The sequence below is a fragment of the Sus scrofa genome, chromosome 8, assembly GCF_000003025.6.
Source record: "Sus scrofa isolate TJ Tabasco breed Duroc chromosome 8, Sscrofa11.1, whole genome shotgun sequence".
In the NCBI taxonomy this organism is placed as follows: domain Eukaryota; kingdom Metazoa; phylum Chordata; class Mammalia; order Artiodactyla; family Suidae; genus Sus; species Sus scrofa.
The window spans coordinates 128,109,390-128,134,593 of record NC_010450.4 but is presented as its reverse complement, the minus strand read 5'-3'; the positions used below and the strand labels follow the sequence as shown (position 1 = coordinate 128,134,593).

The 25,204-nt window shown below is 33.6% G+C and overlaps 1 protein-coding gene across 6 annotated transcripts in view; it reads left to right on the top strand.

Annotated features, from left to right (window-relative positions):
• The window catches only part of CCSER1 (coiled-coil serine rich protein 1), a 1,224,168-nt gene that overhangs the window by 818,740 nt on the left and 380,224 nt on the right, over positions 1–25,204 (top strand). For all 6 annotated transcript variants that reach the window (XM_021100741.1, XM_021100737.1, XM_021100740.1 and 3 more), the window contains one exon: positions 832–876. In XM_021100741.1, the coding sequence (XP_020956400.1) occupies positions 832–876 (45 nt within the window). The remainder of the gene's footprint in view (positions 1–831; positions 877–25,204) is intronic.

The window sequence follows — 25,204 nt, the reverse complement described above, 5'->3', positions numbered from 1 at the left end:
GGAAAGAGAGTAGAAAGTAAGAAGAAAGAAAATAAAAAGGAAGTTAGACTATGAGATCACATTTTATTGCACTTTTCATGCAGTTCCTCAATATATAAAGCTAATACAGCAGGGAAAATAATAAGAATTGAAGCTTTTATTACATTTAAAGGGGAAGCAAAAAACAACAGACAAAAAAACCTTTCATTATTTTCCTTTCTAAATAGCAGTGTTTCCAGGAAAGATAGGTAGCAGACTCTTACCCACAAGCATATTTTGCAGTAGGCCCACTAAAAAAAAAAGATGAACCCTTCTACCACTTAATTAGGCGTGGTGTTTACCGGGGACTTAACACAAATGCCTCCTCTTTCCGTGTAAAAAGCAGTTATGATAATAGAAGATGAAGACACTCATTTGTCAGGAGACAAAATCCTGAAAATTTCCTCAGTGATTACCAGTGATGCAAAGGAAGCTGATTACTCATGTTTGAATTCCAAGATGTGCCGGGTGCAATGCAGCAAGAACTTACTATTTTATATCCTATATATACTATTCAATTTTAATCAGTATCATTTAGATTGCTTCACCAAGGGACAAGCAATCATTACTAAAAAAGGGCTTTACATTGTATTTTTACTTGGGGTCTTTGGACTTAGGAAGAAGTACATTGGTACCATCTTTGAAGACTTACTCAGATATGGATGTTGTCGTATGTGTGAGATGTCATCTACATTCAGATCTTCTTTGTTCAATGAGCCATTTTCTTTTCATTTCAAACTTTTTGCACTAGTACTAAGGACTCATTACTACTTCTTTGCCATGGATAATATATTTTGCTTTCTTTTCTTTCAGGTTTTAAACCTGAAGAGACTGGAGGCAGTACAAGGAGGGAGAGAGGTAAGAAAGTCTGAGGGGGCAAATGGGAAAGAAGAGAAACTGGTTACCTTGTTACAGTGATTTGGGGGTGATGTCCCCTGATGCTGCTGATGTTAATGACTACGGAGCTGTGTTGGGAGCAAGTTTGATAACACAGCTCCTTCACTCTGGCCAAACCACATTTCACACATGCTTATGTAAACGTATTGTTTGTGCTCCTCTGAATCTGAGGAAAATGCCATGTCTCTGTTTAGGCAAGTGTTGTTTCTATTCAAATGGATTTTTACAGCACTCGGGCCCTCTAGACAGGGCAGAAAAACCTTTTTAAGCAAACGTTATGTGCAATGTTTAAAATGATTTACTGAGAAATTAGCATAATTCTAACAATGGAAACATTTTATGGCATCTGGGATTCTTCCCGCTCCTATCCAAGGCTATCAGCCTAGCTACTAGGCAGGTGTGTGTTATTAGATAATGTGGGGTTGCTCTGGTAAAACTAGTGATCCTAAAACTTCCTTTAATTATTGTCTATCCCAGATGCTTTATAAAGAAGGGAACTTTTAATAGTACCAAACATAATACCATATTTTATATATGATGTATGTTATTGTTTTCTAATCCTAGTGAACAGGCTTAACCGCTCCTTGATTAAAATTCTTTCCAGGCTAAATGTGTAAATGCTGTACTTTACATTGTGACTGAGGCTGTTGGGTGTAGGGGATGCTGGAATATTTAATTCAGTAAATCAGTGTTTTCTTATGCTCAAAAGGTAATTATATTTTGATGATATTTATATAATAATCTGGGGGCAAAAGTGGAGATACTTTGTTTTATAAAAGGAGAAAAGCTTACCCTCTTCCCTGTCTCTCTCTTTCTATAAAAACCTATTTCCTCTGTATTTAATACATGGTGTTTGCCCCTTCTTTCCTTGTTCTTTTAATTTCCAGTTGTGCATTTTAGTGTTTTGGCTTTTTAGTTCCTAGTAAACCTGTCATTTAGGATCTCTTCCCATTTATTTGCTATTTTCCATCCAGAAGAATCTGTTCCTTTCAAAGGATGTATAAGAGTAGGCTCACTTTGGCAAAGGAGCTGGAGAAGGTGAAATATAGATAACTCTTGAGATATGTTTCATGTTGTAGGAGAGCAAGGTAAAAAGGATGTGCTCATCAGTAAAGGCAAAGTGGCAAAAAAAAATAAGCACCGTGTAAAGAAGACCTCAGAGCCATTTACAGGTTTATGAGGGTAACTACTTGCACTTAGATGGGACTAAAATGGACCTACTTAGAGAAAGAACTTAACTCATCACCTCCTAAGTGAAAGTTCGCACCCAAGCAGAACTGCCACAATTTATTTCTGCTGATTCAGTGCCTTTGAGGACATGCAATTTGAATTGTATTACTAGCTTCTCACTGCTATATCTGAATCCAAGAGCAACTGTGCATCCAAAGAAGGGAAACTTAAGTCCATGGACCCACTGAATGGCATTGCTAAATGGTAGCAAAAGTCATTTTCGAAATTAAGATTTTGTGGTTTTTCATGTTGTTTTTTACAAGCCTAATGACTGGGTTTTATTGAAAAGAGTTGCTGTTAAATTGTAATGCTTTTTTTTTTCCTTTTTCTGATTTTGATTTTATTATGAAGGCACTTATGGGTAAGAGACAGGTTCATGCATTTTAAATTTTAAAAAAAGTTCTTAAAAGTATTTTATGGTTAGCATAGAGGTCAAAATTTTGAAGACCTGCAATATATAATACATACATCTGCTTGGAGGGGACAACCTTGATTTGCACCTTCTCCATGAGGTTAGTGGAATAATTATGAAAGAGGTAAGATCATCAAATTAATCATAACTCAGGAATGTCTTCACTTGAGGACCATCCCCCCCCATCCAGGAATAAAGAGTCAAAGTCAACTATTCAAATTCAAAGCAACCACTTCACTTCCTCTCTGGGCCACACTGGGTTACCTGAGCATACTTCTATCCATCCTAACACTCACCTGAGTTTTCCCATGATTGTAAAATCTGCTACCTTCTGTGGTAAGAAACTTGAGGGAACTGTCAGACAACTCGGTGAAATATGTTGCGAACACTGTTCTGTCAAGTCTCAGAGGTAAGTGATCTAAAAACAAGAGTGTAGTGCCTTGTTAAGAGCTTCCTGTTCTTTCTTGCTGATGACATGTGGCAGGTATCGTTTCTGATTCCTATTTGTTGTATTCTTTTACTTGTGTACATTACAAAGATGTGTAATACATTTCTGATGATGTTAAATTGAAACGTGTGGATTTGGAAAACTCTTACTCAAAACATCCTCTTAGAATTTCTTACCCTAATGCCGTGGTGATTGATGAAGATTTAATGGCCATGATTACTTCTTGAGATGAATTAATTTGTCTTGGTTCAAATGACAGCTGTTCCCAATGGGTATTGATGGATGTGATACTAAGGGCCTATTACCAAATATTTATAAGAAGGTTTACGAAGTGTCATTTAAAATGTCTATTTACCTATTCGAGATAATGACAACAGTTAGAGTATGCATGGAAAATTGAAGCAGGCAGGAATATGCTATTTAGCTAAGTGGTAAATATTATTAAAAGGCTAACTGCTAGACAGGAAGGCCAGATTTGAACACTGCATGCTGTATAAAAATATAAATTTAGAGGAAGTGATTAAAATATAAATTACTTTTCTGAAGGAAATAGAGATGAACAGCACCTAAATTGCTTGTATTGTTGTGAAATATTTGAAAATAGGTATTAGTTATATTTTAAAACCTATGATATTAGTTTTTGTATATTTATACATGTATAATGTGTATAAATTGAGAAGGTGGATCATAATAGGCAATACCAAGGTTGTTTAAAAAGAGAGATTAGTGGAATACTGTGTAAAAAGTGATTATATAACTGATATTTCTGATTGTAAGTGAACTGCCTGCCTCTAGTGGGATCTTATAGCTCATAGAAGAACCTCACTGAAATTTCATTGGATATCACATAGAGATAAATCATATCTCACTTCTTAAAGAATTTCTCTTCTCTTATATGCAGAGCTTTTATTGTTAAATGTGGATAAAAACGGGTTACTATCCATTTTCTTAAAAGACTGTAACCTTTATTATTTTAGATAGTATTCCATTTTCCCAAGTACTATTTTTGTTAACTTATCCATCTGTGTGCGCATGTGTACCTGTGTATGTATGTATGCATGTGTCTGTACACATTAATTTTGAATCATAAGTTATAGTTACTCCACTCTACCTTAAATATACTCAAATAGCCATATCCTGGATGTCTTACACAAGTCTAAAATTACATGATATGGGATTTTATATCATGGATGAAGAAAACTAATAATTATGGTTAGATATCTAAATCAAGATTAAACATTTAATTTCAGAAATTATACTTAGTGGATGCTAACGTGAGAGATGATGGTTAGTGGAACTTTCGGATTGTGGCTGTGCTGTTGAAAGTTCCAGAGATTCCAGAACCATTGATGCAATGGAAATAAAGTGCAATTGTGTATTGATCAGGAATCACATTTACATGATTGATGATTAACCAAAGTGATGAACAAAAGAAGCAGACATCACGTTACCTTTCTTCAGCTAGAATTCTGAAGAAAGGTGAATATTAGTACACTTGAATATTTTAAATAAATAGTTTTATATCATTATTAGACAGATAATGAAAATGCTTCTGAAACATGTTAGAGAAAATAAACACTTGTGATAATTTCTAAAAGCATTCCTTAGAAATATGACCAAAAATAGTATAAATGTAACCAACTCTTTACAAGAAAAATTCCCTGTTGTGGTTTGGAAATTTTTCCATTGATTAGGCATGCTGATGATATTTTTAAAAATCCTAATTTTACTTGAGGAATTGCAAGTACAAATAGATTCTGATAGATACACAGTTGGGAAAGAGTGGACATTTCAAGTCATTAACATAGCTGATTTATGAAGGTGTCATGCTCAAGGGAAGGAACCATGAGCATGTCCTCCAGCCTATCTGCTTTGTTGTCCAGAATGCTTCACTAAATTTCTCCTTTGGATTGGGAACTAATCTACTAGTTCTTTGCTAAATTCTTAAAGAATTTCTTTGCTAAAAACCATAAATAGGAAATTGCTAATGATATGAGCTAATACCAAAGGAACATAAGTAATCAGAGATATTTGAAAAAGGTAGTTTGAAAATAAAATGTTCAGTTAAATGCTATTTCTACAAGCTGCCTTTATATTTAAATATATTACTTATTTAAAGTAATAATTCAGGATTTTTCTATTTAAAGTATCACTCGAATGTATAATATTCCTAGAGAAAACAATTATTTTATTCTGATAAAAAGTGTATTTTATGCCTTTGCTATTATAATTGGAAAGACTTTGCATTGTTGATCCCTTGACAAATTACACATTTCTGCTTGAAGTTGAAAGTCATTTTAAAATTTGAGGCCCAAAAGGGAGAAAATTCAAAGAAAGAGATCAATGATATTCTGTATTTCAAAATAATTTGCCTACCTGGAGTATTAGCATAGGCATTATTACAAGTGAAACAAAATAAAAATTCTCATTGTTTTCTCTTTCCATTCATAACTTAATTGGAATTATTATACAGATTATTTTACAGCTAGGTTATTGCTTAAGTAAAGAAAACTCAGGACTGTTTCTCCCAGGTCTAACAGACCATTGGAGAGAGACTTGTTTTCTAAAGAGAGAACAGAAGAAAAATATGTATTTTAATACTAGAATTAAAGTGGAAGAAAATGTGTTGCTGGAAAATAAGAATTAGCAAAAAGTGTTAAAGTGCTGTTGTTCTCTTAAAATCTAACACTTTATACAATTGGCAATTATATAAAATAACTATATTTATTTTATACCTTTGTGAATCAAATAAAAAAATCTTCACCAAGAAACAAATCATGATTACCAGGTATCTTCAGTAATTTTTCTGTGACACTTCCATTTGCATGTTTTCTTTATTGTTCAACATTCAGAATAGACTGTTTTTTCTTTTGTTTAAATTTAGTTATCCCATTCTTGGTCGATGTAGAGTTTTGTAGAATAAGAGATTCTTTTGTAACCTCCATGATACAGCTTGAGGGAGAAAAATTTGAGGGGGAAATATATTTTGGCTAATAGTGTGTTTTTCTTTGAGATATAAAAGCTGAGACAAAGATAACTCTTCCTTTATAACTAAAATTATTCAGTAGTTCAGTGGCTGTAGTATGCCACTAAGATGGATCTGATTTATGGTTCGATCCTGAGATCAAAGAATCTTTTAAAGACTCAGTAAAAATAAAATATCCCTATTTTTTTTTCCTTTCTTGGAATTGACAGGCAATAAAGGAACTGAGAGATCTTTATGCTTATAAATCAATATTTAATTGAAGGAATTACACTTCACAAGACAATAATTATTCTTACTTCGACAAGGTTCTTGAAAGGGTAAAATGAGTTGATACGTGTAAAGCTCTTTGAGTAGTGCTTGCCCCATAGGGAGCACTCCGTAAATTGCAATTACTATTATTGTTTTCCATATGATTTGCTCTTCCTTTGGTCTTTCCTTCTGTCAAAGACAATTTGCATGTCATGCTATTGAGGAATTTTACTCTCTACATGGACAATCCCACACCATGGAAATCAATGATTTCTCAAGCCTAGCTTGACTCTTAAAGAATTTTACATTCAAGTTGGTTCTGAGAGGACAAGTTACTGATAGCGTAACGAAAGAAATCTACTTGGAATCTGTTATTAAATCTCAAAAACTATCAATTCCACATTTCATACAACAGATGAGAGAAAATCGTATTTACCTTTTCACTCACAGCATTGTTTTCAGAGAGCATGCCTGAGCATTATAAGTTTTACAAGCGATCTTTCACATCCTCCGTATTTTCTGGGCGATATTCAAGTTGGATGTTGAAGATCTCTTCTATGCTTTGTAGGCCACTGACTTTGGCAGAAACTTTCCAAAAGAAACCTGTTGGTGTATGTTGCAACAGAAGAAAGGGTGGGGGAAAAATGTAATTGTAATGTATACATGTAAGGATAACCTGACCCCCTTGCTGTACAGTGGGAAAATAAAAAAAAATATTAAAAAAAATAAAAATAAAAATAAAAATACAAAAAAAAAAAAGAAACCTGTTGGTGAAGCAAAACTGAACTTAGATCGCTTCAGTAACAAAAAACACATTCTTAGCAGTATGTCAAATAAGGAAAACAAAACCCAAAAGAAGTGCACACCATTCAATTCTTTTCATCTTTCTTTTGGAAATATTTGTCTGATTGTCTAGATTAGACAATGACAGGCAAAAGAGAGTGGGATTGCATAATATCCTGTGTGGGGAAATTCACGATGCACTTCCTTGTCCATTTCTGCAGGACATCAGAGGTGGACAATCACAAATAAGACCTAGAGGAATAGTCTCTAAGAAAGAAAAATAAGGCTTATTTGCATTTTTCTTATTAATAATTACTCAAAAAAGTTAAATTCAAAACAAGTAATTATATGTAGCAATTTTAATTCATCCACCTATTTACACTAATGCCATTGTCAGACCAAATCATGAGTGTTGTCCTACACTTGGATGTAGAAGTTAATTAAAATATAGATTTAGTTAATTATTCTAAAAATCTGGAATTTTAGAAATTAAACACATTTGGTGAAATCCAGTTTTTACCCACACTGGAGAAATGGCCCTTTGTCCCTGTCTTGCTTTCAATTATAGCCTATCAAAGATGTTGCTTTCTCTTCTAACAAGTTACATTTAATAATATATTAGCTCTGGTTTACTTTCGGGAAGTAAAGGTCACAGAGAATATTGAGAGTAAGTAGTACCTAGTACAGAAATGTTAAAAGTGTACGGAGGTTAAAAGCATCAGGGAAAGCAAATGATCTTCTAGTTTTGCCTTGAAAAAGATTTTACTAATCTTATTGAGTGACTTTTCATGGATAAAAGAGGTGACAGCCATGTTGAAAAGAGTTCAAGAATTGGCAACAGGAAAGTGAACGTGAAAAGCATATTTAAGAATCTGCCAAGTGAAAGGAATTTAAAAGAACAATGAGGTGCTGCCTGGAGAACATAGTAACTGCAGGATGCATTTCTTGAGAATGGAGCAATGTATCGATGTTTTTGCAAAGCACTCAGACAACTTGAGGTCAAAGAAAACTGTAAATGATTTAGGCTTTCCTGGAGCCAATGACTTCCAAGGATCATAAAATAATTTCTAAGAATTTTATATGTTTTGCAGACAAAACCATCTGTGGCACAAAAATTCATCACATTTTGTCTCAACGAAAAGCATAGCCTAAGAGGCCGTGTAGCATAGGAGAATTTTTAGAGAGTGCATAGTTTGGTGGAGTTTCAGTACAGTTCTGCCCTTTGCTCAGCAACATGATGTTGAGCAAGCTGCATAACCATTGTCACCGAGGTACATAACTTTGCCTCAGTTTCTTTTAAATCTAAAATCTGTAGTTGCACCTTACCTCATAGGACTGTTATGAATAGAGAAAATGAAATTGCTTATGAAAAAGAGTGATCTCAATGTCAGATACCAATAAAAATATCCAATATAGACGCTTTAAATACTGTTGATGTTTATTGGCACTATTGCCTTGAATTAATAAAAGACAGTGGACAGTCTACTCTCTGAGTGTAAAGCCACTTACTCAGCGCCACATGTCAGAATGAGTGTTGCCTCTCAAGGAGCAATGCCCCAGGTATTCCTACTTCCAAAAATAGTACTTGACCCTTGGTTCTACTATGTTCTCATGTTTATCATATTGTATTGTGAATCTTTTTGTTTGTGTCTCTACAGTCTAGCACTTAGACTGAGTTCCTACAGAATAGGGTCTCACTCTATTTGCACCCATAAGCCGGTACAGCTCCTGATATGCAGTAAGCAACCAATGAATATTTGTCAGTTGAATCTTGTTCCTTTTTAGGATCAGTAAGAGTTGGGTTTAGAATATCTATGTTCATTCCTTTTGCCCTTCATATATTTAATTAATGTATGTTGGTTTTGTTTATAATCAAATATTAAAGTTAATAACCATATTTAATTTAATTTATTCTCATTATAGCCTAACTTAAAGAGATAGATGCTGATAATGATGGTTCACATTTTAGGTGAATTTGAGGCCAAAAAATGTGAAATAGTGAGAAAAATAAATATTTACAAAGCCTCAATTGTGGGAAAAATTTTAATAGAGTCAAAAATGTTTTTTATCTTGCCAAGTTGCATAACTTCAAAGGTGTTGATTCAAGTGAGTTTTAAACTTGTATGATACAGGTAATTCAGCTGGTTAAATTATTCACCATCTATTGTCAGGATTAAATTTCGCAAGGACTTCAGCCACTTGTCATGTTTTTCTCATAAGGCTACCCTGAACTTGATTTCCTTTTGAACAGATAGGGCGATTCAGGTGTTGAGTGGATTAGCTGATTGCCCAGAGTTAAACACTGCACATAAATTCAGTACATAGATTTTGAAAAGGTATAGTTAAATGGTATTTAAACTAATCCATGATAATTACAAAAGTGACACATGATGTGGTATATGAATTTGAGGACCAAAAGACTGAGCATTAGCACATAGAAAATATTAGTTTTGGGGCAATAAAACTAATTAACAGACCAGGTATGTTTTATAATATCTACACATATGATAAGAGATGAAAAAATAAGGTAGGAACTTGAATTTTAAAAATAAAATAGAGATTATATATACATATTTTAGAAGGTCATATATTTGTTGTGTATTTGACAAAACAGCACAAATAACTTTTCTTTTTCAACCTGACAACCCGGAAAGTATGGAGTTACTATCCTAAATTCATGAAGTAGAGTGTAATAAATAAAACACATTAAACCAACTGGGCTCTTTTCCCAGAAAATCACTGAAGCAAGAAATACCTGTATCAGGAGAGAGGAAAAGCAAGAGAGAAAGAAGAAGACAAGAAAATGAAACAAAATAAAAGATGGAAAGAAAACTAGCTGGCCAAATTTAATAAGTAGAAAAGTCGTGTATTTTATAGGTTGTAAATTAAAATATACCTTCTGAACTAGGAAGGACCGCACTCAAAGCATAAACCAAGTTTTCTGTTCTGCTAGGAGAATTCAAATACAACTTATTTCATGAGACTGTGGGGGAAAGAACTTTATAGCTTTGGCTTGAAACCTTAAATTTCACTTAAGTGTATTTTTAGAAGTTATATTTTGGTTGGTTGAGGTATTGCTCTTACTAACCCATTTCCAAAGCCATTTTGTGGTCTAAACTGATGCTTGTAACTCACTACGGGATTGTTCTGAACACATTCAGCGTGAGTTCAGTTCTTATCTAGGGCCTACTCGTTAAATTATGGTGTTCCCTAAGGTCTTGACCCTGTCCCGTCACCCTTTCTCTTTTGACCCATTTTTCTCTAAGTAACCGTATCCCCTCCGGTGGCTGTATTACTGGCTACCTGCTGAAGTTCCTAAGTCTCCATCTCCATATAGATTTCTGTCCAGATCTCTGTTTCTAGTTCCTTATTGGACATTTGTACTTAAATACTCATTGGACATTTCTACTCAAATACTCTTTCCTAAAGAGTGTTTAAAAATACTCATATCCTTCCCTCCCCCAAACATAAGTTTCTTTTCTGTTTTCTACTTCATTTAATAACAAGGCTTAATGACATTACTTCCTAACAGACACCTATTCCAGAAATCAGGAAACCAACCTTGTTTCCTCCTGCCCCCAGATGGTCTCCCACATCACAGTCATTACACAGCCTCCACTTTTCTTTTTTCCTTTTTTGTCTTTTCGCCTTTTCTAGGGCCACACTCGTGGTATATGGAGGTTCCTAGGCTAGGGGTCCAATCGGAGCTGTAGCCTCTGGCCTACACCAGAGCCACAGCAACGCGGGATCCGAGCCACGTCTGCGACCTACACCACAGCTCATGGCAACGCCGGATCCTTAACCCACCGAGCAAGGCCTGGGATCGAACATGCAACCTCATGGTTCCTAGTCAGATTTGTTAACCGCTGTGCCATAACGGGAACTCCCTCCACTTTTCTTCAGATATGTCTCATTTAAGTTTTCTCCTGTCTATCCCTTTTCCATGGAATGATTTTGGATCTTTATCTCTCAAGAAAAAGAATTATAATTACCTTTTAATGGATTCTCTAGCTTCCCTTTTATCCTATCTCCAATCTATCCTCCACACTGTTGCCCAAATATTATTATGAGCCTTCCTCAATGAAAAACATTGCTATCTTCCTGTCACACAAAGAAAAGGACTAAACTCCTTAGCATATCAACCAAGACTTTTAGTAAATAGGCCTTAACTTCTTAACATGTTAGAAATCTCCAAATTTCTCCCTTTCTCCTTCAGTTCAATTATAAGGAGAGAATTTTATTCATTCTTTAAGACCCAGCATCTCCTTGGGCAGAATGAGTTGCCCATTCTGTACCATATTTGTACTTCTTCTTATTGCTATTATAGAAACAATTACATAGTTTTAAATAGTAATTGGCTAACATTTATCTGGTTTGCTAAAACCAGAGTTTCTCTAGGGCAGGTATTGTGTCTTTTACATCTTTGCAATTCTCAGAACTTGATTTTTGAGCGTAGAACACAAGAGATAGTTAATAAACATTTGCTGATGGAATGAAAGTATGACTTGGGAAGCTTTGAGTTTCAAGGGTGGCCTTCTTTGAGGTTTGCAGGAATGACCACTAGATGTCACTAGCACATTTCCAATAGGAATATCTGAGGCAAGGAGATCTAACCTTTGCTGAGCACCTACTGTGTGCCGGACTCTTTGTAATAATTCTGTGAAGTAGGTGTTACTATCACAAATCTACCTTGGAAGCAGATACTTAGAATGGTTGCTAAGTCGTACAGCTAGTGTGATATAAAGATAGGATTAAAATCTACATGTGTCTGCCATCAAAACCTATGGGTTTCCCACAGTGGCAGCTTCTTTGCTGTTTCTTTTCTGATAATTGAGCCTCTTGTCTCTGAATGACAAACAGCATGTGCTACCTTTTTTAACAAATTAAATCTTTACTGACCAAAATGAGCTATTATGGAGTTAGACACTCTTGTTTAAGCCTGTTTTGAGTTAAAAGTCAGAGACTTTGCTTCTCTAATAAGCTTTTCCTGAATAGTTAGTTTGAAAACAAACTACTATTCAGAGAAAACTTTTTTAATTAAACATAAGAATATAGGTTTTGAGCAAGAGCAGTTAGATTTCTGTTGTATTACTAGTTTTTTCCTTTTCAATTAGCACTTGACAACGGATGTCTATTGTGTCTAAGGTGATAGATTTAGTAATTAGGTGTGGATGCATGAATACAATATAGTCCTTACTTTCAAGCGGCTTATGAAACTATCATACCACCTTGATTCAAAGTCAGGAACCTCATGATGTTCTTACTGTGGGGTGTATTTAATCTGAGACAAATTTAAATAGTATCCAGAGATACTAATCACTTTGGTAATGTGACTTCATCTATTCTCGGATCATAAATACTTAGAAGCACTTCCTCGAGCATGGTGGAAGTCCACTCGTTCTCGCCTGCTCTCTCTAGACGTCATGTTATATTTTTGGACCCAACTCTCCCTATGTAGGTTCCCAAGTAAGACCTAGAACATGAGCAGAGATCTATTTGTAGAAGCTCCAGTCAAAGGAGAACAGTTATAAGAAAGTATGATGAGATGAGGCTTAGACATGAATGCATGTCTTGGATGAAACCCATCATCACATTTTCCCACCCTGAGCAGATGGTGGCACCAAAGCTATCAGCTGTTACACAAATGAAAGAAGGATGAGAAAAACAGAGTGGCACATACCTCCCTGGGAATTTTACAGCTTCTCTTTAGTCAGTTTCAGTATCATATCAGACTCTTTATTCCTGCCAAACCCAGTGGTGGTGGTGATTATTTTTGCTTTTGCTATTGTTAATTATTTAAAGGAGTTAAACCCCGTTAGCTAATTTAAAATTGTGCATTCATATACAACAAGATAAAGTTCTCCATAGATTTTTTAAAGATAAGAAATTAATGTAGTCATGGAAACAGTTTATCTCCTTGCTTAATGTTTCATGTGTGGTGAGCTTGAATTTTATGTGAAGTTAAGTTGTGTGATTTGAAAGTTAGTAATATGAAAGGATAACATATTTTCAATTTATTCCAAAAACTAGAAATAATCTTAAAAATGTGTAAAGAAAGCAGAATGTCAAAGTTAAAGGGCCGTGCGAATACTAAATTGCGTTTATGTTATGTCTACAAAAAGATATCTCTTTAGAAAATAAACTCATCAATCTTTGTAAATATTTGCATTGAATTAAGGTTTTAGGGAGTTCCCGTCGTGGCTCAGTGGTTAATGAATCCGACTAGGAACCATGAGGTTGCGGGTTCGATCCCTGGCCTTGCTCGGTGGGTTAAGGATCCAGCATTGCTGTGAGCTGTGGTGTGAGTTGCAGACGCGGCTTGGTTCCCGCGTTGCTGTGGCTCTGGCATAGGCTGGCGGCTACAGCTCCAATTGAACCCCTAGCCTGGGAACCTTCATATGCTGCAAGAGTGGCCCAAGAAATGACCAAAAAAAAAAAAAAAGTTTTAAATTATGGCAGGTCACTAGCAACATATTTCTCAAATGAAATGTGCTCTTTTGTACTCCTTATCAAAAAAAACAGCAACAACTTATATTTTTTTAAAAAAACTGATAAAGTCTAGAGAAATGCATATGCATGACTTCTATCCTTTACGTTCTACTTTTGCCCGGCTTAGAGTACATACTCAAAGAATTTATTTATTAAGGTGTTGAATACATAAATAAATATATAGTTGGATCAGTCAAGAAGGTTAGAGGAAGATTTGGTGATCACTCTGTGGCTTCCTTCTGCCATCCCTGCCATTTGCAATTAAAAACAAACAAACAAACAAAAAAAACCACCCCACATGGAAGTTCCAGGGATCTCTAGTATATATTTTACACAACCAGACAGAAAAAACAGCTTAGGGGTGAGAGAAGGTGGCCTTGGGAGGCAGAATGCCCTGGAGCAAATCCCAGCTGGGTCATGTACCACCTCTTGTGATAACAAAAGCAAAGCATTAGAAATTGTGCTTCTATTTTCTTATCCTTAAAATGAGAGGTAATCACAATATCTACCTGATAGGCTTATTGTGAAGATTCAGTGAGCTTGAATATGGAAAACCATTTGAACAATATATAACAGATTATTAATGTTTTAAAGCTCTTCCTTGGTGATCTTGCTCCCTTTGTTGTTGTGGCTAAAGAAAAGTACAGCTCAGAAAGGTTAAGAACAAACTGTTCTACAGATTTCCTGCTTTTTTTTTCCCTCAAGTGATAAGCACAAGACAGGGTCCTTTTTTTGTTTCAGTTAACTAGATTCATCGAGTCTAAAGTTTTGGAAGTTTGGGTTCTTTTAAAAAAATAATTCCAAGAGGAAAAACATGAGTTAAAAATTATTTTAGGAGTTCCTGTGGTGTCTCAGCAGAAACGAATTTGACTAGTATCCATGAGGATGCCTGTTTGATCCCTGGCCGAGCTCAGTGGGTTAAGGATCCAGGGTTGCCATGAGCTGTGGTATAGGTTGAAGTTGTGGCTTGGATCTGACATTGCTGTGGATGTGGGGTAGGCTGGCAGCTACAGCTCCGATTCGACCCTTAGCCTGAGATCCTCTATTTGCTGCTGGGGTGACCTTGAAAAAAAAAAATTTACCTAACCATAAATGAGACTTAGATTACTGATTTTATTTAATAGTTCATTACACTTTTAGCTTTATTAATATAGTCAAGTTTTTATATTTATTTGCTCTAAAGGAAAAAAACAAAGTCTATTTGTGAGTCTGTCAATGAATTATACCTAAAGAAACTTCCTGGATTCAAGTTATGAGCCATAACAAAGTGCAACCTGTTGGCAGAATGTTCTGATTGCATTTAAAAAGCTAAACAGAAATAACTGGCTTTTAATTCTAAGCTGACCAACTGAAACAAGAGAGTACCATGCATTGCCACAGCATTCACTTATTTATGTAAATCTTGATTTTCTATAAATGAGCCTTGAAGCTTAGCAGGACTAGAAAGCATTTGGAGATTGTGAATATGACCACTGACTGTGAGGGTTTCTAGAGGCATCCTAATGTTATGCCTGAACCCAGGCAGCCTGGGTCCAAATCCTGACTTCCCCTCTTACCAGCTGTTGAATTGACCTTCAGTAAGGCAGTTAACTTCTTCATGGCTCAGACTGCTTGTTTAGAACTACCTTGGCGTTATTGTGGCCTAAATAGCTTATATTTATAACTTCTTAGAATAGTATCTGATACAGCAAAAGAGCCATGTAAAGTACTTAGGTGGATAGAAGTCCTTTATTTTGCATATTCATTTCCGTGGAATTTATAAGCTAAGACCAGAACTATCTTTTAAAGATAGATTAAGTGATTTGCCAGGTTTTTCATATAATGTTATAAGGTCCAAACTCTGAAAGGTACCTCACTTTTGCAACTTTATATTGTAAGAAGTCATTTTTTGAAGCCCCAGTCAACCAGCTCTGTAAGACAGAAAATAAAAATGACTAAAAGCAAGAGTTTTTGTGGTGTTAACCACACTTAAGTAATTCTGGCTTTGCTATGCATCACTTATGTGGCCTTGGAAAAGTTACTTGTTTTCTTTAAAACCTATGTTCTTATTTAGTTCAATAGTAACAATAGGAATAATATGATATATTATTAATAATATTATAATAATATTTTATTATAGGAATAAATATAATAGGAATAATATTATTATAATATTAATAACATTATCCTTTTTTACTTTCTAGCAAAATTTAATGATTTCGTCTCCATTATCCAAATGGTCAATACTTAGCGTCTTTGATATTTCAAAATGTAGGCCCCAAATCTGTTATGCCATTTTATATTTTTAATGGGTCTAAATTTTACTGTATATTAGATAGTGAAAGTAATACCACTATGTATATTTAGTACATATTTGATTTTCTTGTTGATATATCCAAGTCTGTCTCTTCTAATCATTACAGTAGCTGAGGAAAGATGCATGCTAGTGTATGTATGAGTTCTCCAAAACTAAAAGTACAAATTTTAGAAAATTCAAATTACTGGTATATCTGTTTTGTTCTCTTTTGTGGTTATCTGTTTATTGAAGAAGGAACAACTGTATTTATAGAGACTCATCTTAAAGTTTCTTGTAGACTGAATAACTTCTTAGGAAGCTAACACACGGAATGGAAAATAAACTTTTATGGATAAACACCTTTTTATACACCCCCAAAGAATGCCTTCTGTTTTTAAGAACAAAGGCTTCATTCATAATTATACTCTAGAGCTCTTTCTGTTTTGCATAATATCTAACTTGCAGCTTTCTCGTTGATATAAGGGTTAGACTGTCATTTTGAAGATGAGTATTATGATCAACTCTCCAATAGCTTTTTGTATAAGATGTTTTCTGTAGTAAAATTTAGGTAAATTGTTCAAATTTAGAAACTTTGATAATGGAGCCTCATTTCCTCCACAGGCAGTCTAGGTAAGGAAAATACACTTTCGGATTCTCAGCGAACATGCCAGTCAGTGTTTAAAAGATGTCTTAGGTTTCCTTCTTTAACAGAGATGGGAAAAGAGAGTTGTTGAAGTTGCAATCTGCGGTTTTGAGATCCATATGTAAAAAGGGGCAGATGTTCTTTTCTGCTAAATCATCCCCACAGCACATTTACCCTGCATTCACAGATAAATATGCTAACTGCCAAGCCTTGGCAGAAGGTTTCAGGACAACATTGATTAAACTCCATTGGTGAACAAAGGAGAGATGAAGATTAGCCATTTAGAATATAATGCTCTTTCAACCTCTTCTTAGCTTCTCTGTTCTTACATACTTTCTTTGATTCATAGCATTAAACCTAATACGACCTATTATTTTTAATGTATTTTTAGACAATTATATTTATAATATATAATATATTTGGTCAGTATCAAATCCCTAAGGACATTCCTAGACCCTTTTTAACACTAATTTATACTCATATTTATAGAACTTGCATACCCTCTAAATATATTTTTGAGATGTCAAAGAGGATAAAAGTTAATTAACAGATTCAAAATATGCTTTCTATAGTCAAAATAATGGTTGGGTAAATTGGTTAAATCAGTATATCACACTGGAGGTAACTCCAGATACCAGCAAAAAAGTCATTTGTGCTGATTATATGTGTATAAATAAAAAAATTAACAAATTTATGAATATTTATTATTACACAGTAGATTAATAAAAACTAAGTTTATAGCTATATACAGATTAACAAAATAATTGGTATATAAGGAGACAGGTGAATAGGTATAGCTATATATAAGATGTATAATCCACATTTGTAAATAAATGTGAGTACAGCACACTTTTACCAAAGAATTACTGGTTAGTAAATGTTGAACAAAAAAATTAGAGGATATATTAAGGGTTAGGAAAGTTTAGAAGAAAAGTGGAGTATCTCTAAACTTCAAGGTATTTTATAGTTTCACCTTAATTATATCAAAGATAATAGCATGATTTGTACAATTGAATTTACGTGATGAGTAAAAGTTTAAGCTTGGTTTTAACATGAAGTATATTAACTATAAGAGATATATTTAAATGGAGGAAGTGTTTACATTTTAATAATAATTTGTGTGAAAATTTGTATGTAATATTTAAGGACCAATGGTTATACCAGTTTTAAGCCATTTATTCAGTATTTGTTAAATTCTTGCCATGATCAGTGACTATTAGAATTAAATGAACTTTTGAACATGATGCTTGCCCACAACAAAGTACAGTTGGAGCAAAATTGAATGAAATATAAACTTTGGAGACAGATTCCTACTACATAATTTGATAATGACAAAAACAGAAGTGGAAGGCAGAGTTAATATGAAGGATATTTGACACATCTTAGATACTAACTCAATGTTACTTGAAAAGAAGAAACAAAGATGATTGAAAGCTTTTAAGTGGGAAAGGGCTACTATGTGACAAATGTAAGGAACTCAGAGAAAAGTTAAAATGTGAGGCGATAGTTTAGTTTTCTTCTTCTTCTTCTTTTTTTTTTTTTTTTTTTAAAGAAAATGTGAGTACTTGTGAAAATTCCTGAGTGCTCAGTTCATGAGAGGAACCTGTCAAGCAAGAGAACAATTGCGGGAGGTCATCTCCAGACAGGGTATAGTTGAATCCAGGAGAGAAATTGAGATCTTGCAGGTATAAGAGAAAATAACCACATCGCTGTGGATGAATCCTTGACTGGAGGTACAGGTCCCTCCCCCCAGCTTCTCTCTCTCTCTCCTCTCTCCTCCTCTCTACCTCCTCCCTCCACCCCAACCAGACCTCCTGCCTCTCTCCTGTTCTGATTTGGAAAAGGGTCATAGAAAAATTGGTGTTTAATAAAAGCATTTTAATTTTTTCATTTTAAATATGTGGGCTTTCTCACCTAAGTTCTGCATATGCATTTTATAAAGTGTTTATGAACATCTTTTGTCCTCCTGTAAGAACTTTAAATAGCTCTCCTTCCAACCTCCCAACTGGAGATTCATATTATCATCATCAAGCTCAATAATGCAAGTTTTCTCTTGCAACATTTTCCCTACTCTTACCAATTTGATGATTGGTTTAACGATGGCAAAATAGTACTAGTTTTTTTTTTCCTGAATATTAATAATTTGACTTACCTAGATCAAAAGATTTGTCAAAGTTATGACACTTCCAACACAATCTACCATTAAGTAACTATCTGCTGTGTCAGCTGAAGTTGTTAGCTAAAAAGAAAGTATTCTATATTTTTTCTATGTTATGAGTGTGGCTATTAATTAGTTTTCCCATTTTAAAGACAAATGGCACAGCATATAAATAAAGCAAAAGTAATTCACTTGTGTCATGTACCATTTCTCCATCAAATGAATGAAAATATCTTTCCTAGGTTTTGAAAATATGCATTATTTATTGTAGTATCTAATCATAAATAGGGATTTTGAATGAAATACTCTTATTTTTTAACTTTTAGATGAATTTATACCAATAAATATTTTTTAAACATACAAACTGTTGCATTTGGAATGGATGGGCAATGGGGCCCTATTGTACAGCACAGTTAACTATGTATGTTTGGGTCACTTTGCTCACAACAGAAATTGAAGAAACAGTGTAAATCAACTATACTTTAATAAAAGAACAGAATGATATACATATAGATGGCAAAAAACTGCAATCCTTTATAAAGGAAAGTACTTTACAAAAATGTTTGTGTTAGCAACACAAATGCTTTTAATTATTGAGAAAATTTTGGTTATAGTATCAATTTACTTTATCATAGATACATTGACTACCTTCTCCAAAACAATCACTTGAGTTAGGTATTTTTTAAATGTTATTTTAACTTTCTTGCTGGGCATGGGTAAGTTCTTTCAAAGAAGAAACTCTTTGCAGTTCATTTCTAGGTCACAAACCTAGCATCTAGAGGAGTTCAAAAAGTTGCTAAATGAATAACCAAACTTTTTTTTCCCCCATTTTATATTTTAAAGGATACGACAACTTGCAAGTACTTTATTTTTAAAATAGGATAAAACATAGACTTTCAGGATAGAATGTAGACTTATTACATACACTGCATTCATATTTTACCTGCTAGAAGTAGCTATGTTTGAAATTTGAAATGTTTCAAACTTTTTTTAAAACTAAAATATATGTAAAATTGTTTGTACTTAATATCCTGTTTTTTGGTTTTGTTTTGTTTTGTTTTTGTTTTTACTCATTTAAAATATGGATTAGCCTTCCTCTTCAAAATTATTAGAGACTTATTTGTAAATTAAGACTACCCCACCAAAAATAATTGCTAGTTGGTTTATTCTGACATCCTCAAATAATTTCTAATTCCATTATGACTCATTATGTGTATGATAGTTATCAGTCTAGTCCATTTTGTATGTGAAAAATCATTTTGGGCAAAAGATTCTCCCTTATTTCAGAGAGAATGAAGAAAAAATTACTTTTGTGGTTTGTTTCTCCAAAAGAATTACTTAAATTTTTTGAAATTATTTTTTTAACATTTTGCAAACATACCCTACTTTGGTACTTGGAATGGCATTTGGATTACAAGGGACTAATTATATTTCAGCAATATGGGTGTGTCTTTAAAAATTGTAACAAATGAGCCCTGATTGGTTACGATCTGGATAAAAAGAGTCAATGGTAAATACTAATGAACTTGATACCATCATTAAGTATTACCCTCAGCACTATTAATCTTCCAGATACAGAAATAATTCCTTATCAAACATAAGATAATTTATTCTAGACCCTCATTTATTGAGCTTAATAGTTAATATTTCCTCAAAGGTGTATAGTTCATTACTAGTGTATAAAACTTTTCAGCAACTTGACAGTATTCTTTTCTGAACTTTCCACATATTTTGGTGCCACAGTAATGTACAACTTGAAAAACAATAGTAAATATCAACCATCTTTTCTACTAAATATGATTCTCAAAAGATTCCTGTTTTTAAAATGACGCAAACGAATCTATCAAATATAATCTAAGGCAAGTGGTAACCACAACTTATCACTGTAAATATGGATTGTATTCCTTGGGGAGAATTTTTTTTTTCTTTCTTATCTAGAGAGATAACCGGACATTTAACTAACTACCAAGAAAGTAACACATAAGTAATATTTTTCTGTGTCTTTTCCCCTATGTCCTTGTCACTGCATGTTAGGCAAGAACATTTATTTAACAAATGAGAATCTGACCACTGTATCCTCCTCTTCTGAAAGCACACAGCTGCTAAATAGAGGCTTGAAGTGGGACAAGTTTTGCCTTGAAGGAAGGCTATGGTGTTGATTGACATTTTGGAATGGACACATTTTATTTCTGAATTAAACCTATTACTTCAAATGGCTTTATCTAAATTTGAGCAGAAGATTCATGGGATCTGGCCAGATTCTCATACATTCTTCTCTGTTGAGTAAATATTAGAATAACAGTGAGATAAAATTATAGTTGGGCCTTTATTATGCTATAATCATGTTTGTTCAATGGTATCTTTCTTAAAAGCAAGTACATTTCATTTCAGCTTTTACTATAGCTGTGCCAATGGACATAGACATGAATTTTATGAACAAATTGATTTTCCTTCAAATAGCATAGTTTTCATTAAATATTTCACATTTTTGTCTCATTACTCACTTTGGAGTTTGATTAGTTAGATTCATTACAGCACTGCAACATAAAAACATTTTTCCTTCAAGATATTGCATGTGATAAAAAATACAAAAGAATTACTAAATTATTTACCAAAATACTTTAATTCTTTGTAGCAATCTAAATGATTTTCTGGGAATCAGAATTTTGACATGCATGTAGTTTGTTTACTAATATAGGAAGTTATTTCATATAAAATGAGATAATCAGCTTTGTATTTAATCGATTAGGACATTTATATGTCCCATGTTGTAACATGGAGCTAGGAAACCTGAAGTCTGACTAGGCACCCACTAAATATTTTGTACGTGTTAATTTTGACCCTGAGCAAGTTGCTTAATCTTTTCATTTTCTTATAATTGAATGCATTATGTGAAAATATTCTTTTTTCGGAATAACTATACAGTATCCTTGATTGTATTCCCTTAGAGTTGCTTTTGTATTAGTTGAAGGAAGTTAAAATTCAGTTGTTTAATTTTGTCACTATAACAATTTATAAAAGGAGAGTGCCTTAGAATTTGCTGTATATAACTGAGACACATTTATGTATTTATGAAATTAAAGTCAGTGTTTTGGAGCTAACGTTGATATAATGTCAACCTAATTTAATTAAACTCAGAACTAGTGTACTGGCATTGCCTCAATATTCTCTGCTGTCCATTCTTTTGTTTATCTAATTATATGCCATTATAAAGAGTTCATATTCACTGTGAGCAGAACACCCTGGCACAGATTAAAGGCAATCATAGAATTGCTTTGAATGATGGCATCTGTCTTTTCCATGACGCCTATGGATTCATTGCTAGAATATGTTACTAAAATGTATTTATATGACTGTGAAGCAAAATTAATACATCTTTTCCTGATGCACACATTATATACTAATTGTTAATGTACTTTTGATTCCAAGTATCATTGAATGTTAGTCGAGTGTTACTGCCTTAAAAAATTCAGATATCGTCATGAATCCTCTTCAGAGGGAGATGTATCTATGCAACTGAGAATGTAATTTAAGAAATCTGGCATTGTTTATTTTAAAAACTCTGTCTGCCTTAAAAATTAAGAATGCATCTTTTTCCTATGAGACTCATCCTATCGACCTGAATACATAATTAATCATACCTATATGCCTTTACACATGCAGCTACCGTCTACTCAAAATGCAGGTCATTTGTTCTCCTCATGCCATTGACATTTTCCATCTGGCAAACTCTGAAGTAACACTTGATTCAAGCATCACCATCTCCCCTGTCCATTCAGACTGATTTAGCTGTTGCTCACCTGTGCTCCCACTTAGGATATTCTTGCCTCAATCATGGTACATACTACAATGTAGAAAAATTCATGATTAACTCATTACTACTTTACAATTTGATAAAATCTTTGAATGTAAGAAGCATGCCATTCTTTTCTAAAAAATTATTAAAGTATAGTTGATTTTTTTAATGTTATTGAAGTATAGTTGATTTACAGTGTGTTAATTTCTGCTATACAGAAAAGTGACTCAGTTATATACATATATTTTCCACTATGGTTTATCACAAGATCGTGAATATAATTCTGCATGCTATACAGTGGGACTTTTCTATTTATCAATCCTATAATAGTATAGTTTGCCTCTGCTAGTCCCAAACTCCCAGTCTTTCCCTCCCCCTCCATCTCCCTTGGGAACCATAAGTCTTTTCTCTATATCTGTGAGACTGAATTTGTTTCTTGATATGTTGATTTGCACAGTATTTCAGATTCCACATACAAGTGATATCATTCAGTATTTGCATTTTTCTTTCTAACTTACTTCATTAGTATGATAATCTCTAGTTCCATCCATGTTGCTGCTATGGCATTATTTCATTCTTTTTAATGCCTGAGTAGTGCTCCTGTGTGGGTGTAGTCAGTGGACACTTAGGCTGCTTCCATGTCTTGGCTATTGTAAACAGTGTTGCTATGACTATTGGAGTATGTGTATCTTTTGGATTTAGAGTTTTCTCTATGTACATGGCTAGGAATGGGATTGCTGGATCATGTGGCAACTCTGTTTTAAGTTTTATGAGGAACCTCCATATTGGTTTTCATAGTGACTGCATGAATTTACATTCCCAACAGTATAAAAGTGTTCCCTTTTCTCTATACCCTCTCAGGCATTTATTATTTGCAGACTTTTTCATGATGGCCATTCTGGCTGGTGTAAGGTGATACCTCATTGCACTTTTCATTTACATTTCTCTAATAATTAGCAAGGATAAGCAATAAGCATAACCAACATGCTTAGTGGTTTTATTTAAGTATTCTTTAGAGAAATGTCTGTTTAGGTCTTTCCTGACCATTTTTTGATTGGGTTTGTTTTTTTCATTATTGAGTTATATGAGCTCTTTGTATATTTTGGAAATGAAGCCCTTGCCAGTAGCATCATTTGCAAATATTTTCTCCCAGTCCATAGATTGTCTTCTCATTTTCTTTACATTTTCTTTTGCTGTGCAAAAGCTTGTAAGTTTGATTGGGTCTTATTTGTTTATTTTTGCTTTTATTTCTGTTGCCCTCAGAGACTGACCTAAGAAAATATTCATATGATTTGTCAGAGAATGTTTTGCCTATGTTCTCTTCTAGGAGTTTTGTGATGTCCTGTCTTATATTTTCAGTCTTTAAGTTATTTCGAGTTTATTTTTGTGTATGATGTGAAGGTGTGTTACACAACTTGATGAAGAGAGTGTCTTTTCCCTTTTGCCATTGTATATTTTTGTCAAAGAGTAAGGGTCCATAGGTATGTGGGTCTATTTCTGAGCTCCTTATCCTGTTCTGTTGATCTCTATGTCTATTTTTGTGCTAATACCATGCTGTTTTGATTATTGTGCCTTTGTAATATTGTCTGAATTCTGAGAGGGTTATGCCTCCTACTTTGTTCTTTTATCTCAGGATTGCTTTGACAATTCTGGGCCTTTTATAGTGCCATGTAAATTTTAGGATAATTTGTTCTAGTTCTATGAAAAATGTCATGGGTAATTTGATAGGGACTGCATTAAGTTTGTAGATTTCTTTGGGTATATGAATGCTTCCACGAGCATGAGATATCTTGAAGTATAGTTATTTACAATAATGTGTTTATTTCTACTGTACAACACAGTGATTCAGTTTTATACATATATATATGTATATATATATATATATATACACACACACATGCATTGTTTTCATATTCTTTTCCACTATGGTTTATCACAGGATACTGAATACAGTTATTCAGTCCCATGCTGTACAGTAGGACCTTGTTTATGCATTCTATATATAATAGTTTGCATCTGCTGGTTCCCCAACCCCCAATCCTTCCCTTCCTACCCCACTTCCCCTTGGCAACCATAAGTCTGTTCTTTTTGTCTATGAGTTGTCTTACTTTTATATATTAGCACCTAGAACAATCTCTTCCATAGACATAGACACTCATTTAATATGTATGAAAGATGATTGACTCAACAAAGATTTTCTTGGTTGGTTTATTAAGACTCACTGACCAGAATTGGGAAGAGTTGCATGAACTTAAATATCATGAACAGAGAGCCAAAGTCTTTTACCTAGATGGATTTAAATTTTATGATATCAAAGCTTGATCCACTTTAAAATTTTTACTGACATATCTTAAACAAGAGAAAAGCCTTCTTTTATGCTTTAACCTAATTCTGTTATCCTCCTTTGAACTATCTTTCTTTCTCTGCATGCTACTTGTTTTTAAGGGAAAGCAAGGTTAATATATTTTTAAAACTTCACTGAAAGTAAGTCCTATGTGGATTGCAAATGCAAATAGAAATTGAATTTGTGCTAAATTCTCTGTTTAAACTTATAGTTTTATTTTTTCTATACTTTAAAACTATTGCACAAGGTTAAACTTTGCTTCCATTCCAATAAATATATCAAATTAGTACATATTTTAAATATACAATTTTATATACATTTAAATTAGTATAATTTTTGCACAGTGGATTGTATCAGTAGTTATGAAATTATTACTAATATTTTATAGTAGTATATAGTATACTATATTTTAATTTATATATTATTTACGTGAAACATGTGAAATACTGTATATCTATGGGACTAAATTCTCATTA